This window comes from Protomyctophum bolini, assembly GCF_963924005.1.
Source record: "Protomyctophum bolini genome assembly, chromosome: 19".
In the NCBI taxonomy this organism is placed as follows: Eukaryota; Metazoa; Chordata; class Actinopteri; order Myctophiformes; family Myctophidae; genus Protomyctophum; species Protomyctophum bolini.
Window position 1 is genome coordinate 10,140,379 of NC_137880.1, and position 17,307 is coordinate 10,157,685.

Sequence of the window (17,307 nt, forward strand, 5' to 3'; positions counted from 1 at the left end):
TTCAAGGTAGCTCTGTTCAGTTCAAGTAAAACACACAGGTGACCAGCGAGGCCTTCATCAGGGTCCACTAGTAATGCCAGTGACAAACGTCATTAAAAAGATTTTGGACATCACTTCAGCATACATTTGTAAACCATTTACCGTAAAAGTAGGAAGGAACCAATTAAGCCTGATTTATGTTTTGGTAGCAGAAAGTTGTACCATATTGTGTAGAATGTCAGTTGAAAAAATTATAATTGTCTCTCGCCTGTCAGGGCTTGTGTCTGGAGATAGAGCAGACACAACAGGCTTCTGACCCAGCGGAACTACAAAGATGGAGTCAGCTCTCCTCCAAGGCGCGTGACCAGCTTGGTACGCTGCAGTGCATGCTGGGTAGTTTGAAGGACAACCAGGTAGAGTGACCAATACTCAACAGCGTTAATATCTTAAGACAGTGGCTCTCAAACTTTTCAGGCTGCGACCCCCCGAAATAATCATATTTGAACTGGGGACCCCCCCAAAATAATCATATTTGAACTGGGGACCCCCCCAAAATAATCATATTTGAACTGGGGACCACCCAAAATAATCATATTTTGAACTGGGGACCACACAAAATAATTATTTTTGAACTGGGGACCACCCAAAATAATTATATTTGAACTGGGGACCCCCCAAAATAATCATATTTGAACTGGGGACCACTCAAAATAATTATATTTGAACCCACCCCGATAAATACTTGGAATGTAAAAGTTGAGGCATTACATTTTTGTCTCCACAGATAAATAAGCGAGGCGTTGTAGCCTTGTAGATTTGACAATTTGGCCAATGTTTGACCAGTTTTCATTTTTCAGTTTGTTGATTACTTTTGATGCAGAATTGGTCTTTTTCTTTTCTTTCTTTTTGAGGAATTAAAAAGGTCTTAATAGTCGTTTCAATTTAAACAAAGGTCGAGGACCTCTGACTTAAGTGTTACGCACTCTAAGCAGCTAAGAACTCTCTCTCTCTTTTAACACTTGTGTGCCGCTTTTAAAATGTTAGCGTCGATGTCTTGAACGTTGCCAGGTGAAAGTGGTGGAGGTGGAACGTTGGCTGGACGCGGTGCAGGAACTGATGTCACGGGACGCAACGGGGCAAGGCGACGAGAGGTTAAAGGAGGAGCTTAACCAGTGTCAGGTCAGAGAGGTCTTTGAGAATTATCCCTGTTATTTTGAAACCCCTTCCCCTGAAAATCAGGAAGCGAAATCCACCATTACCAAGGGGCTGCTGCTAGAAAATGTGATAATAGTGCTACTGTGTACTACACACATGTAGATGGACTGACTTGTTGTTCTGCTTTGCTTTGCGTCTCGCGTCTTCCCATCAGGAGTATGTGACTGAGATGGAGCCAGTGGAGAGTTCATTGAAGCAGATGAGGGAGAACGTGAGTGCGCTGCAGGGGGCCGCGGCGCCGGGCCTGGCCGAGTGGGGGCAGGACAAACTGGACCAGTGCCAGGCCAGGTGGGACACCCTCAGCAAAGAGGTGAGGATATTGTCTCAAGGTGCTAACCACGCTATCTAAAGAGCCGCGGCACGTTCTCGGCTGCGCACAGCAGCTGCGCACAGTTTTTTTTTAGACAGCTGGTGGATGGAAAAGAAGCTCCACTTCCGCGGACGACTTGCGCGACGGCCAGATTCCCGGAAGCGCTCTCCTCCGCGTCAATCGTCATCGTTAAAAACCAGCTGCGCACACGCCGCACAGCTTCTTCTGTCCGGCGCAAAACCGTTTCGCGCTTAGGTGTGGAAACGGTGTCGTCGTGTGTTTACTTGAACATGTTTACGGTGACGTGAATGCCCAACGAGGCCGAGTTGACGCCGTCACCAGCTGCACAGTATACACAGACATATTCAATGGATGGGAATATATGCATGAATTAATTTGGTGATTTTGCATCTCCCATAATGCTTTGCAACAGTAGTCTCCGTACCTGAATTCATTTTAGCATTACATTGAGATTAGCTTTTCTTTTATGTTTGCTTTTGCCTTTATTGATAGATCACAGTAGGTAGACAGGAAACGGGGGAGAGGTGTGTGTGTGTGGGGGGGGGGGGGGGGGGGGGGACACGCAGCAAAGGTCATCGGGACTGGGACTCGAACCAGCCTAGGTGCCCAGACCGCTCGGCCGGCCCGTGCCATGTTTTTGTTTTTTAAGGAAGAAAACTAACTAATAACTAAGGGCCAATTCAATTCAATTCAATTCAATTCAATTCAAAGGGCTTTATTGGCATGAGAAAACATACGTTTACATTGCCAAAGCAATTCATACTCCTATTTTACCACTGTAGTGCCGAAATGATTTTGGCTCGTCAGAAATTTTCAGTAGTACCGAAGAGGCGACTTTAGGACGGTACCCGCCCCCCCGAACCTCAAATGACGTCACATTGTAGGCTCTATACAGAGCCGAACCGACTTTTATTCGGCTCTAAAATAGGAGTATGAATCGGCCCTAAGGGAAATAGTATGATAAAATATTTGTTTGTAAAATAGTATTTTTTTTAAATTAAAGAATAATTCGTTTTGGGCGGGAACCCCTTTTGGTGTTAAGAGCACACTTAACGATCAACAAATACATGCAGTGTCATCCAATTCGTCAGACATTTTCAATCACCGCTAACGTGCGCTAACGACGCGCGTCCCCCCTGCAGCTGCTGAGGCACCAGGAGCGCGTGGCGGAGAGCCGGGAGAGGCAGGTGAACCGTCAGAAGGACCTGGCGGAGATGCAGGAGTGGATGGCCCAGGTGGACGAGGAGTTCCTCATGAGGGACTTTGAGTACAAGAGTCCCGAGGAGCTGGAGGGAGCGCTGGAGGAGATGAAGGTTCAGACATGCCATTTGACCCATTTTGGGCCGGGAACCTCTTTTGGTGTTAGCATTATGTTATGCTTTAGCTTTTGAAAAATAGCAGATCTACAAGCTCATAGCGCGCTACAAGCTTGTAGGTCTGCTATTTAAATCCAATCGCATGCCCCACCCAGTTATTATTCGTGTTCCTTTCATGAGTTATTACATATAATTTTTGTGGTCCTTTACATGAAATATTGAGCACCACTGATACAGAAACATAATGTTTTTCAGAAAACTGTCAGGATTTTTTAACACATTTTTTCAAAATTTCGAGTCAGGCATAAATGAACAGATCATGCAGCTAAGGATCAGTGTCCCTCTCTCTCTCTCTCTCCCATCGCATTCACCTCTCTCAGAGGGCTAAAGAGGACGTGCTGCAGAAGGAGGTCCGCGTCAAGATCCTCAAGGACAACATCAACACGCTGGTGTCCAGAACGTCGCCCCCCGGTGGCGGCGGCGGGAGTGGACAGGAGCTGACCTCGGAGCTCGGGGGAGTGCTGGCCAACTACCACAAGTTGTGTGACCGCTTCAAGAGCAAGTGTCACACTCTGGAGGTAACCCGTTTGTGCTGGAGCAGTGGGTTTTTTTAACTCTTACGAATATTTCGTTATCGTTGAATACGATTTTGTCTACGATTCCATGCTGTATTGGTACCGTTAGGAGAGACGATCAAAATAAGAATGATTTTACCTGCTCTAATTGTGATAGATGTTTAACAATAATGTAACTCTTGAGAGTGAAACTAGAGCAGGCCTTCACCAGAGGGCTCTTAACAGCAGGATGTTATAGGGAGCGAGTGAGAGTGGCCGGCAGGCCCGCGCGTTGCATTTTTCATGATCTAGCGTCACGTGAACATGGACTTCATGCAAACAGGCCAGGGACAGGGCCACAGAAGAAGAAAGCCCAGTGAGCAGAGTCCCCGGTAGAAGGTCATGGTTTAAGGGGCTGACACTTTGCAGCGAAGCCCCTGGCACTGGCACGAGGTTGAAATGTCAGCCGCATCATGCGTGTGTTGATTCTGTCCGTTCACCCGGACAGTGTTGCACGCAATATGATGAGGGATTCTTCACTGTTGTAAAATAAAAAAAGACGGTCCCTCCTCCCTGTTGTTATGAGTATCTGTATCCCTGAGTGTGCACTTTAAAAGTTTTGCCCGTCTTGTATACCTTCTGTGCTATAACGTCACCTCCCTATTCGGGCACAACCTCTCCCTCGGGGCCTTAGGTGTCTACTGTCTAGTGGCATACAATAAATGATGATGTGTGTGTGTGTGTGTGTACTGTGTGCATGGGGGCTGTGTGTAGGAGGTGTGGTCTTGCTGGATGGAACTGCTGCAGTACTTGGACATGGAGCAGAATTGGTTAGGCACTCTGGAGGAGAAGGTCCTCTCCACCGAGAACCTACCGGAGAGCACGGAGGCTGTCAATGAAGCTCTGGAGGTGCACGCACACACACACACGCACATGCACACACTTTTTTCCTACTTTTTATTCACCCTCATGCTCTCACACGTTTCTTCTCATCTTTCTCTGGTCCCTTCCTTCCTTCCTTCCTCCCCCCCTCCCCTCTGTGTGCTTCTATATCTGTAGAGAGCCTGCAGTGTGGGTGTCAGAATCGCTCTCGATCACTGTGACACTTCTTTAAGGTCACGCGATGATATGATGCAGGAAACTGAAGACCCCTTTCTTATTGTTGCCTTTATCCATTCCTCTCTCTCTCTCTCTCTCACCTCCTCTGCCCCCCCCCCCCCCCCCCACCCTCTCCCCCTTCCCCCTCTCTCTGTCCCTGCATGTCCTAATCAGAGTGACCACTCCAGGCTGTGTCTCTGTCTGGAAACAAGACATTTATATGATGCCACGTAAACAATGTCTATTGCTGTCACTCTCGGGGCGTGTTTCTCATTTCCTGTCTCTGTCAACGCTCGGTGTCTTTTGATTTGCTATCTATTGTAACGCTGGTTATCGCTGGCACACACACACACACACACACCCACATTTGCGTCTATATGCAGTCACTACCACGCGTGATCACTCGTTCATTCAACGTACTCATTCATTCAGTTCACCTGTCGTTCACTTTGTTAACGTCTTTCTGCTGTTCTTTCGTGCGGGTCCTGTCCAGAGCGTTCCTCACCATCTCTGTCCTGTATATACTGTACTCTTATGGTTTCCGTGCAGGCATGGTGCTGGACTTAACATTTTTGAAGGGTGCTTTTGTTCATGGTATGTTTTTTTCCCTTTTGTTTTTGTAAGAAAAGGGAAACACCTTTTTCACCTCCTTTTTTTTGTAGAATTTCATTTTGACTTCTCCATTCCCTTTTTCCCAGTCAACGTGACGTTCTGCCACTCTCAGACGGCATCATGTGGAACTATTTCATCCTCGTCCTCCTGCTCCTTCATCCGTCCACCTCTTACTGTTTTTTTCTTTTTTTATCCAACAACAAAGGCGTTTTTGATCGTTTTTTCTTTTCTATGTAGTTTCCCTCTATTCTTTTGTCATCGTCATCATGTAGAGTCCACTCACTGTCGTTGTCTCTCTCTCTCTCTCTCTCTCTCTCTCTCTCTCTCTCTCTCTCTCTCTCTCTCTCTCTCCATCCCTGCTTCCAACGTCCAGTCGTTGGAGAGCGTGCTGCGTCATCCGGGGGACAACCGGACCCAGATCAGAGAACTGGGTCAGACGCTGATAGACGGAGGTATTTTGGATGAACTCATTAGTGAAAAACTAGAGGCCTTCAATTCACGCTACGACCAGCTCAGCAACCAGGTCAGCACCCTCTCTCTCTCTTAGTGCGTGTGCGTGCGTGTGTGCGTGTTTTCCCCCTTCTTTCTTTCTTGTTTTTGTTGTTGTTGTTGTTGTCCTCGCTTTAAATATTCACACTTGTATATATATATACAAACTTCCAGTGTGTATTGGAGCAGGGGTTCTCAACGTTTTTGTCTGGGGACCCCCGGAAATGCTTTGGTCATTTCTCGCGTCAAACTTGTTCAAACTCTTAATTTCCATTTTCTAGCCATTCGAAAATAGCCATTCGAATTTTTTTTTTCATACTTTCATTTGGCAACATCTCCGAGGGGGTCGTGCCACCCAGGTTGAGAACTCCTGTATTCGAGTACATGTATCTTTGACATTTTCTACATAAATAATCTTCATGAATATTGCATGGCCATCTACAGTGCAAGGATAGTACACAATTTCAGAATTGAATTCTGTGCATGTACTTGGATGGATTTGAAAACATTTCCCTTGATAGCAAGTAAGGGCAAACGATTCAGGCTTAACTGGACATTATTGAATGCAACGGACATAAAAGCCCATCTCCCCCCCCCCCAGGCTGTGAGCAGGCAGATCAGCTTGGAGCAGCAGCTGCAGAGCCTCAGAGAGAACGAGCAGGCTCTCCAGACCCTGCAGGAAGCTCTGAGCCAGCTGGACCACACGCTCACGTCCTACCTCACGGACCGCGTGGACGCCTTCCAGCTCCCGCAGCAGGCACAGGTAGTGTAACTCATAGATGTATATTAAAAATAAATGGATGCCTCATTGGCCGCTGAAGTTCATTGGAGCGATGTGTCTCCATTGAAGGCGGGGAAGTCAAGCGGAAGTGCTGGAGGCGCGCTGCGTCGCTGCCCAAGTGACTCATCAGCATCTGCCCGTTGGCTTGTTTTAACTTCCATAATTTGAGGCGCACACACGCTCGCAATGCACGCACATTGGGGGGGGGGGGGGGGGGGGGGGGCAGTGGCTCAGGGGTAGAGTGGCTGGATGGTAGGGCTGCCGTAATTGTCCAAAAATTGGATTCGGATATTCGTTTTAAAAACCCACGTGGATTCGAACAATTCGAGCCATTCGGATTTCGGATTTCAATTCGAGCCAATCGGATTTTTTAATAATTATATTTACACCAATACAACCTGAGACATAACATTTAAGATCGCATTGCTGGCGCAACTCTCTCTCTCCGCGCATTGGTGTTGCTGAAAACTGAGATGGAACGGAACGCATACATTCTCCCTTCTCCAGTAAAACATTTTTCTTAAATGAGCAATCCTACCACACAGCCTTATCAAAACGAGGCACGGAGGCAGTGTTAATTCTGCTGCATTATTATTATCTGTGGACTGTGGGTCTGCTGCCGAGTGCCGACGTTATGAAACTTTTTAGCTGGCTAGCTCCGCCGCTCCGCTGTTATGCTCAAATTAGTGACCCTAAAGAATTCTGAGGCAACACGGCTGGAGACGAGGCAGCCAATCAGAACTGCGCTGCGCTGCGCTGTATAGTCTGTGTTTAGGAAATGATTTATTCTTCAATGTATGCCGTTTTCGGCGTGTCGCGTGGCAAATATAACTAATATACAAGCTCACAAGTCACAACGCTTACCCATGGCACCGAAAACTAATAATAATAATAAATAAAAAAATATTTTTTATTATTATTTTTAATTCGAACCTTAATTTTATATATTCGGTTATTAATTATTATTTTTGATTCGAATCTATATTCGGATATAGAATATTCGTTGGCAGCACTACTGGATGGTAACCGCAAGGTTGCCAGCTCGAACCCGGGGCTCCCCCAGAGAGTTGGTGTCGAGGTGTCCTTGAGCAAGACTCTGAACCCCTAATTGCTCCTGATGTGCTGGTTGGTGCCCTGCATGGTTTCCGCCGCCATCGGTCTATGAATGTTGTGCGTGTGAATGGGTGAATGTAATGCACAATCTACGTAAAGCGCCTTGGATAAAGGCGCTATATAAATGCACCATTTGCCATTTTACGCAACCCACTCTCACACAGCTATTGTCCACGGAGAGGAACGTACTGTAGACCAGACAGTGGCCTTGTGGTTAGAGTGTCTGCCCTGAAACTGGGAGGTCGGGGTTCGATCCCCGGCCGGGTCATACCAAAAATGGGACCCAATGCCTCCCTGCTTGGCACTCGGCATCAAAGGGTTGGATCGGGGGGGTCAAATCTACTAATCAAATGATTCCCGAGCGCGGCACGGCTGCAGCTCACCACTCCTTGGCTGCGGCTCACCGCTCCAAGAGATGGGTCAAATGCGGAGAACAAATTTCACTGCGGTAACGTGTGCGACAAATCGTATGACTTTGACTTTGGTACTACACACAGAGGGATTGGGTGTTACGGCCCACTGGGTCTAGGGAGTTCATGGGCTGCAACAAAATCAAGATGTTTATGGACAATTTTTTGTTTGTTTTATTCCAGTATGGATTGTGGCATACACGTGAGTGAAGGCAATAGAATATGTGCTACAAAGTGCAGCTATAGTGAGCGCAGGGCTGAGCAGGAACCTAACGCAAAGAAACAATCAAAATTCACCTAACACTCCCAAATCTGACTACCTGATTGATACCTTAGTTAGAAATGAAAGAACTGTCCTGACTACTCTGTTCTTTACCCAATTACCTAATAACCAAAAATGCAGCGTGAAGGAACCTGCTTAACCCGTTTTTGGCAGGAACCCCTTTTGGTGTTAGCATTATGTTATGATTTAGCTATTTTTGAAAAATCGAATTGACATAGAAACATAGCTTTTTTCAGAAAACTGTCAGCGTGTAGAAGACATTTTTAGAATCTGATCTCAGGTCAAAATGGGTTAACTACCTGGTGAAACAGTGAAATATAATACTAACACAGAAAGCACTCGCTGAACTCCTGTCTCCTCCGTCCAGACCATCGGTGCAGAGATATCGGCCCACGAGGTGACCGTGGAGGAGATGAGGAGGAGGAACGTGGTCAACTTGCCCCCCGCAGCTGCCGACGGCAAGGCTGCCCGTGGCGGGACCATGCTGGACCAACTGCAGGTAATACTGGGACAACAGTGCCACCTACAGTCTGACTGCACGCCACGCACCCCATGTTCTCTCTGGTCTGTTTTGTCTGTCTGTCTGTCTGTCTGTGTGCAGTATGTCCCAAAAGCCTGATTGTTTTTGCCTGTTGCGCCAGTGGGCCTGTGTACTGTACATACTGTACATGCACCTAAATCTCTCAGACACCACTGGACCGGTTCGGCGTGACACTTTGCACGCACGCTCCCAGTATAGGCCAAGGACGAACCTCCACGCCGATTGTTTATAATCTATGATAATAAGCCTTTTGTGGTGGCGCTGTAATACAGTAGGTCACTTCATATCTGTGTGTAACTTTTCGACCTTTTCGAATAGGTTTCTCATGATTTTTCATCCATCATTGTTTTTTCAAACGCTAATACTTTCAACCAAAAAAAATAATTAAACAACCATTAATGGCAAACAAAAGCGCCATCCACAGCCCACCAGCCATCAGTGTATTGTGTGCATGGCTCCTGGTCCCATTGTACAGCGGTTTAGTAACTCCTTCCCCTCCCCCCCCCCCGCTCTTGACAGAGGAAGCTGAGAGAGATCTCCACAAAGTACCAGCTGTTCCAGAAGCCTGCTAACTTCGAGCAGCGCATGCTCGACTGCAAGCGGGTCCTGGACGGTGCCCAGGCCGAGCTCCATGTGCTGGACGTCAGGGAGGTGGAACCGGACAGCATCCAGACCCACCTCAATGGCTGCATGGTGAGAAGAACACGCAGCTCGTCTCCCTCTATGTGTCTTGTTCATCTCACAGGCCATATAGAGCCCAGAGAGAAGCACACACGTCTCAAAAAACTTCTACACGTGCTGAACAAAAGATACACTACTTTATTGATGAGATGAGATGCAACGTTTCTACCCGTAAGCCGTAAACCTGGGAACTCGAGAACAGTCTGCGGACTGCCTTCATTTTTTTTTATTATCTCACAGACTCATTAAAGGCTTTAGTTGCGGCTGAGATTATTTCGGAATGGTTTTAAGGACGTTGCAGTGAGCCTCGTCACTGGCAAGGATGGGTATGGGTGTCGTCGCACATATTTTATTAGTAAATGGCTTGTCTTGGGAGAAGAGTTACACTCTGAAGTTTCCAATTGTCCTTGTGAAGTCTCTTCATTAACTTATAGAACCACTTCCATATTATGCCTTTTCTTTTCTTTTCTTTTTTTTTACAAACCACGCACACACGAACACATGGACACACACACACATTCACCACCACTCTCTTTTGCCCCGTGCAGAAGCTGTACAAACTTCTAAGTGAGGTGAAGCTGGAGGTTGAGACGGTGATAAAGACGGGCAGACAGATCGTCCAGAAGCAGCAGACGGAGAACCCCAAGTCCATGGATGAGCAGCTCACCGCCCTCAAAATGCTCTACAACGACCTGGGGGCACAGGTAATGCTTTACTTGGCTCTCGCTTCACTCGTTTGAGCTTCATTTACGACCTTGCGTTCCGCAAGTGGGGATATAAAAATCACATCACGCGCCACATTGGGCTATAACATATTATTAATAAACATATCCTCGAGGCACGTCTGCGGCTTGTCGTGGTTAATGTCTCTCGTGCTATAAACTGCTGCTCAGGTGACGGAGGGCAAGCAGGACCTGGAGAAGGCTCTGTCTCTCTCTCAGAAGTTCCACAAAGAGAGTGCTGCGCTGCAGGACTGGCTGACCACCAGCGAGGTTCAACTCCAGCTCAAGAACTCCTCTGGTGACATGCCGGCGGACATCGATGCTGAGATTGTCTGGGCTAACGTGAGTGGCCATTAGTGTGTGTGTGTGTGTGTGTGTGTGTGTGTGTGTGAGAGAGTGTGTGTGTGTGTGCCCGCAAACCACTTTGAGTTCATGCATACAGCCTAATAAAATTAAAATGTGTGTGTGTGTGTGTACTTTGTCCATCGTCCAGGGTCTGTTGAAGGAGACAGAACGGCGTAAAGCGGAGCTGTCCGGCCTGATGGAGACCAGCGCTGGCTTGCAGACCCTGGTGGAGGGCAGCGAGGCTCAGCTGGAGGACAGGCTCTGCAGGCTAAATGAGAGCTGGGGCCGAGTCCGTACCTGGACTGAAGACTGGCTCAGTGCGGTGCTGGTGAGAGCACGTTTTGGGAGATTTGAAGTGTTTCAAATAATTGATGCCACCACAGAAATCGAATACGATCAAAGTAGAGTGATTGAAAAGAAAAAAAAGTTCCAGGAACTTAAGAACTCTAGAGTTCTTGAACTGCTTGACGCCTGTTTGTGTTTTGACAACACTTCAAGAGCTGCAACGATTACTTACAATCGTGATTTACATGTGCACACTTGGGATGTTATTTCTGCATGCAAGGAGGATATTGCAACAAACATGAATGAAAATATGACTACGTTGGCAGACTGGCTTAGAGCGAGCAAAATAAATTAACATTCACACTTATGTGTGAAGTGAGGGGCGCCTCTTATCATACATCACATTCCGTTCTCAGCCAATCAAATCATCGCTATGGGGTGATCAGCCAATCATCAGCCAGTGTTTGTGTTCACACAAAGCTGGGCATAGGAGGGGATGGCCCCCCTAAAAAAAAAGAGAGGCAAATGTTGCTGTTCCAACACTTGGTTCATGGACAATGTTTCAAGCATTTGTCTTTAAATGTACAAATGTTGCCCACATAGATTAATCTTCAGTGCTGTTATTCATATTAACTAGGCCTAACGTTTCTTTATGAATATTTGTTCCTGGTCACTGCAATGCATCAACCAAAACAAACAAATTCCCTAGGCTTATACTGTACGAATATACTTGGCAAAATAGTGATTATTTATAAATACTGTATCTGTGTCTAGTGCTTGCCTGCAATTTTAGTGATTTTATGAATTGAATGTAAAATCACTGTATCTCTATCATATTTGTTCAAATTTATATTCACATTGTGCCCGCTCCAGGATATCTCAGAATACCATAATTAAATCATAGAAGTCAACGTACAAAACCATCCACTCAACCTTGGAAGACATTTATTGAATTTGTAGATGATGAGATGAGATGAACAAAGCAGAGCAGCATGAGGCGAATGGGGGCCCTATTTCCGTCAGTGCTAAACCCTGTATCCCTAAACTCCTTTGCCTTTTATTACCATTTTGAAAAACATTAAAATTGTTTCATCTAGCCGATCTACTTCGACACGTTGTGAGCTCGCAGATCGACTAATAGAAGATGGGTATTTTCAATTGACTCGACACAGTCTTCAAACCCAGTGCAATACAGTGGAAACGCAGGATTCTTTCAGTGTTCAGATATATTTTAATTTAATGTAATACAGTATATCTCCTCCTCCGATGGTAAAGTAGCGCTTGTGCCTTCGTAGTCACATATTCAGAAATCACGCTGCCAACTCATTATGAGGAAAGAGCATAACCAGTAAAACAAAATGACCTATTGACACACAGAGTTTGTCTCACTCCTCCTTACTGGTCATCGACACTGTCACCTTCTGACAACAGTATGGTCTTAGTTCATTAGTACATTAAGACATGTTTTAGGCATCTGGGTGGCACAGGGTGTTATGGACGTTTTTGATGTTACTATAAGTAATTAAACGGATCAGGAAGAAGCAGGACTGCAATGTCATCACACCAGAGAGACTAGTGTCTCCCTCCAGAGTGTCCCCCAGACCCCTTACACACATCTTTATACTGTACACAGAGACGCTAACACCTTACATGGGCTCTATTCTTTAGTTGCCTCACAGAGTCGGCACGTTTGGAAAAGGTTTGCAGTTTGCACGAGTTGACAGTCTGTAATGAGTTTGTCATGGAAAACAGGTGGTAATCATAGGGTTAAAAGTTTCATCTACTAGTAGGCTTAATGTAATGTTGCCGCTACATTAAATTATTCAGTACCACGATGGTATATGAATTTTGCCACCACAATTACTAGTGTCGGAGACTATGGGTTTCAACTCCTCTGCGCTGTGCGTTCCGATAGGCACAAATGGCTGTGTTTTGAGGTTCTGAAGCCAGCAGGGAATTTGGTCCATGTTGCTGTATTTAGTGACTCATGCTGGTTGGTGGCGGGGGAGTGGAGCTGAGAGAGAAAGCATACACTTCTGTTAAGCTTTACCGGTGAAACTCCTCACAGCGTGTGGTTGTCGACACACCCTCCCCAGGAGGCCAACTATGGGGAGGTAGCAGCCGCGTATAGGGAAGAGGAAAAAAAATCCCCATGTTACAAAATGTTCCTTTATTATAAAACATGTTTTACAGAACAGGAGACGGTAACATGGTACAGTCGGGTCAGCATTGAAACCATGATGTTAACCACTTCTCTTCTCCTGTTGTGTAGAATCACCAGAATGAGGTGGAGATCTTTGACGAGAACCTGGCTCACATCAGCACCTGGCTCTACCAGACCCAGATCCACCTGGATGAGGCAGAGAGGCTGTCCACGGCCGAGAGGGAGAGGATGGTCAAGGTACTCTATAGTACATGCATACTAGTCTAGGACATGGCTTGATTAAGAGCTGAAAAGAGGGAGAAAGACGTGAGGAAGAGTATCTGCCCTTTTCCATTCGACTGAGATTTACTGCTTGACGGCAGAGACGGCCATTTTTTCCCCCAGCTCTGTTGCTAAAATCACACCTGTGTGAACTGAGTGGTGCAACTCCCCTCTCCCCCTGCCTCTCTCTCTCTCTCTCTCTCTCTGTAATTAGCAACAGTGCAACACTATCTCTCTCTCTCTCTGTTTCTGGCACAACAGCGCCACTTTTTCCCCTACTGGTACTCATAGCCACACACATAGCCACACACATAGGTTAACACTTACGGACATTGCTGTTCCTTGGAGTGGTTGCACCGCTCAAAAAGCGTGTAAAGAGTAGTAGTCATTGTGTACCGACACGTGCTCTCTAATCTGATCAGGTGAAGAATGTGCCCGTCCAAAATCATGGGAAGTGAATAGGAGACAGACAGACAGACGCTAGTCTATCGTAACCAGTTTACTGATTTACTGAATTCAGTCCAGAGACTGAATTCAGTAGTCAGCAGCCAGTACTGTATGTCTACCAGTGTTGTGAGCTTGTAGATCGGCTATTTTCAGTTATTAGTAGTTTTAAGAGTAAAGAGCATTTGAAGTGGTCAAACTAGAAAGAGAAAACGTGTTCAGAAGTATCTTCCATAAAACCGTAATACTCTCGGATATATATCGTGAAACTAAAGCCCTGATCTAGAAAAACAGAACGATTGCATCTAAAAATCACAGTCCTACATATTATTATTATTATTTATTCAACATGAATTGTAACGTTTTGCATTCTTCTTATTTATTGGTCCCCCTCATATGATGTTTGTACTTTTGTATATTGTTCTACTGTCTGAATATGTGATGTGAAAATGTGTCTTTTTGTACGTCTGTTTTTAGTGCACTGAAACAAACTCTGTTGACATGGTCAACAGAGACAATAAAGTCTTGAATCTTGTTCATCTTAGTTCATTGTTTAGGACACTTTCATGCCGTTTCACAAATCACAGATTCGTCTGACACAAAATCCTAATCTGATGTGTGTGTGTGTGCATGTAGCGTGTTCTGGAGGAGCTGGATGACATCGGTCTGCGTGTGGACAGCGTCAGAGACCAGGCTATCATCCTGATGACCAGCAGAGGGCCCGCCTGCCGAGACGTAGTGGAGCCCAAGCTGGCGGAGCTCAACCGGAACTTCGACAAAATCTCCCAGCATATAAAGACCACCAAGGTACCACGCACATATAAAGACCACCAAGGTACCACGCACGCACCTGTGTGTAGATCATATAAAGACCACCAAGGTACCACGCACGCACCTGTGTGTAGATCATATAAAGACCACCAAGGTACCACGCACGCACCTGTGTGTAGATCATATAAAGACCACCAAGGTACCACGCACGCACCTGTGTGTAGATCATATACAGACCACCAAGGTACCACGCACGCACCTGTGTGTAGATCATATAAAGACCACCAAGGTACCACGCACGCACCTGTGTGTAGATCATATACAGACCACCAAGGTACCACGCACGTGTGTGTGCATATAAAGACCACCAAGGTACCACGCACGCACCTGTGTCTAGATCGACACACCACACACGTCAAAGTCAACGACGATCTGCACCAACACAAACTTTGCCTACAGTATGCATCCAGAGGGAGAAGGAATATGGCGTCAAAGTATAATGTATTTACACATTTAAAGTCTGTTTTTACAGTTCACACTCAATGGCAATTATTGCTATAGGTGTAGTAATTTAATTTTAATTGGGTCTAAGAAAATCCCTTGCCAGCTACCTCTTTTTCATCTCCTTCTGTTTCTGCCATCCTAGATGTTGACTAGTCTGGAACCTAGTGGGGACGAGGTGGACCAGCACATAGACATGGTTGAGACAGTGGAGATGGTTCAGCATGTGGAGATGGATCAACAAGTGGAGATGGTTCTACAGGTAGTACACAGCATTTCACTGGAACCTGACTGATTCCAGGAAGTCACTAAATGCAATTGTGAACAGTTTTATTGCAAAAATCCTTTTTAAGAACGATTGAGAATCCAATGTGAAGTGATAATTGCAACACTTTACTTAATTAAAGCTGGTCTTTAAAGCCTGTCTTTAATACATTATCATTGTTCTAGTGCATTGTAAATGTGGCTATATAGCGCATTATTATAGACCCGACCTCATTATAAAGTCTTACCGCACATTTTATTCCGTGTCATTGTTAATTAATTCGTCGCACCTTTTTTCATCGTTGGCGTGTTGTCTGTCAGCGTTGTTCTCTCTGAGCTGCCTGAGGTTTTCTTTTAGTGACGTCTCCCACCATTTCTCAGCATGCGGTTCAGAAGGTTCTTTTAGTGACGCCTCCCACCATTTCTCAGCATGTGGTTCAGAAGCAGGTGGAGGTAGTGAGCGAGGCCGACGCCGTGGGAGCCCCGGAGCCCAGTGAAGTGCAGGGATTTCAGACGGAGCTGCGCGACGCACTCCGGGCCCTGCAGCAACAGCAGGACCCAGCACACGCTCTGGATGATGACAAGGTACACACACACACGCACACACCACGTTTGTTTTTGAGGGGCGCTAGCCCCTCCTATGTCCAGCTTTGAGGGGGTTGTGTGAACACAAACACAACATTGATGACAAAAGTTAGGGCGCAAATTGTGATTGGCGAGAATGAGATTTATGAGGTATGATAAGTGCGCCCCTCACTTCATGCATGTGTGATTTTTGAGCCTATATACAGGTTTGTTTTTCCTCAAACAAACATTAAAAACACCATTGACATGAACAGAGTCTAACTGGTTAAGCGCTGCCCCCGATAGAACGAGATTAATTTACCTTTGCAACCGATGCCATGCCCCTCACTTCACACGGGTGTGATTTGTCATACAAAATAAGCTACGCTATGGTTAAATGGTGCATTTATATAGTTCTTTTCATCCAAAGCGCTTTTCATGGATCGTGCATTACATTCACACACCGACGGCAGAGGAAACTATACAAGGCACCCACCTGCACCAGCAATTAGGGGTTCAGAGTCTTGCTCAAGGACACTGCGACACTAACTCTGGGGGAGCCCGGGATCAAACTGGGAACCGGTTCCATCCGGCTGCTCCACCGACCACTACCCCTGTGCCACTGCCGCCACCACTCATTTAGTTTTCCATGTGATTTATAATGATTCATATAATTATGGTTTTCGAACATACCGTAGTAGTATTTTGTGTACATTTCTCTATTGTCCTCCTATGCTTTTCATTAGTTTGGCACATGACAATAGAGCAAAAAAACCCCACATCATTGCCTTTGTAAATGTCCAAGTAGCGCCTACAGTATTACTCTCTTTTTGTGTCTTATCAACTAGGGACATTTAATCTCCTCATACATTTTATGAGGCATTCATTCGGGCGAGATATGAGCCGTGTAATATTGTCGCTGTGTGATAAGCCGAGCTTTGATTGGTCAGTGTGTAACTCCCAGCCTGTGTTATCAAGGTTCACACTGGTCCTTGTCAAGGTCGCTGGGCCGTTCGACAACACTTGCTTACTTCTCCCACCCCAAACACGATTCGCCTCTGCCTCCCCCGTCGGGCCAATGCCTCGTTGTTTGCAAGAGAGCCATTCAAAACTCGGGACGGTAACCGCCAGCACTGACGTTTAGCACTACTACCGACAACGCGATCTTTGACCTCCCGCATTTATTAATTTTTTTGTCACCAGATGGACGAGGAGAAGGCGGCCGTGGAGGACCTGCTGAGGCGAGGAGAACAGGTGCTACAGCAGGCGTCCTCCGATGCTCAGAGGGAGGAGCTGACACTCCTGCTGCTCCGGCTGCAGAGCCAGTATTCTGCTCACAGGGTGAGACTGCATGCTTCTCTGGCTGCAGAGCCAGTATTCTGCTCACAGGGTGAGACTGCATGCTTCTCTGGCTGCAGAGCCAGTATTCTGCTCACAGGGTGAGACTCATGCTTCTCTGGCTGCAGAGCCAGTATTCTGCTCACAGGGTGAGACTCATGCTTCTCTGGCTGCAGAGCCAGTATTCTGCTCACAGGGTGAGACTCATGCTTCTCCGGCTGCAGAGCTATAGTATTCTGCTCACA

At 46.3% G+C, this 17,307-nt stretch overlaps 1 protein-coding gene across 6 annotated transcripts in view; it reads left to right on the forward strand.

Annotated features, from left to right (window-relative positions):
- The window catches only part of utrn (utrophin), a 254,571-nt gene that overhangs the window by 63,871 nt on the left and 173,393 nt on the right, over positions 1 to 17,307 (forward strand). For 4 of the 6 annotated variants that reach the window (XM_080791556.1, XM_080791557.1, XM_080791555.1 and 1 more), the window contains 18 exons: positions 255 to 392; positions 1,024 to 1,158; positions 1,349 to 1,504; positions 2,668 to 2,838; positions 3,222 to 3,419; positions 4,170 to 4,304; positions 5,479 to 5,628; positions 6,196 to 6,357; positions 8,549 to 8,680; positions 9,242 to 9,415; positions 9,952 to 10,107; positions 10,297 to 10,467; positions 10,619 to 10,798; positions 13,028 to 13,156; positions 14,261 to 14,431; positions 15,042 to 15,158; positions 15,590 to 15,745; positions 16,928 to 17,065. In XM_080791556.1, the coding sequence (XP_080647682.1) occupies positions 255 to 392; positions 1,024 to 1,158; positions 1,349 to 1,504; positions 2,668 to 2,838; positions 3,222 to 3,419; positions 4,170 to 4,304; positions 5,479 to 5,628; positions 6,196 to 6,357; positions 8,549 to 8,680; positions 9,242 to 9,415; positions 9,952 to 10,107; positions 10,297 to 10,467; positions 10,619 to 10,798; positions 13,028 to 13,156; positions 14,261 to 14,431; positions 15,042 to 15,158; positions 15,590 to 15,745; positions 16,928 to 17,065 (2,769 nt within the window). Of the gene's footprint in view, positions 1 to 254; positions 393 to 1,023; positions 1,159 to 1,348; positions 1,505 to 2,667; positions 2,839 to 3,221; positions 3,420 to 4,169; positions 4,305 to 5,478; positions 5,629 to 6,195; positions 6,358 to 8,548; positions 8,681 to 9,241; positions 9,416 to 9,951; positions 10,108 to 10,296; positions 10,468 to 10,618; positions 10,799 to 13,027; positions 13,157 to 14,260; positions 14,432 to 15,041; positions 15,159 to 15,589; positions 15,746 to 16,927; positions 17,066 to 17,238; positions 17,260 to 17,307 lie in introns of those variants that run through there. The other 2 variants (XM_080791561.1, XM_080791559.1) reach the window with 2 other exon arrangements.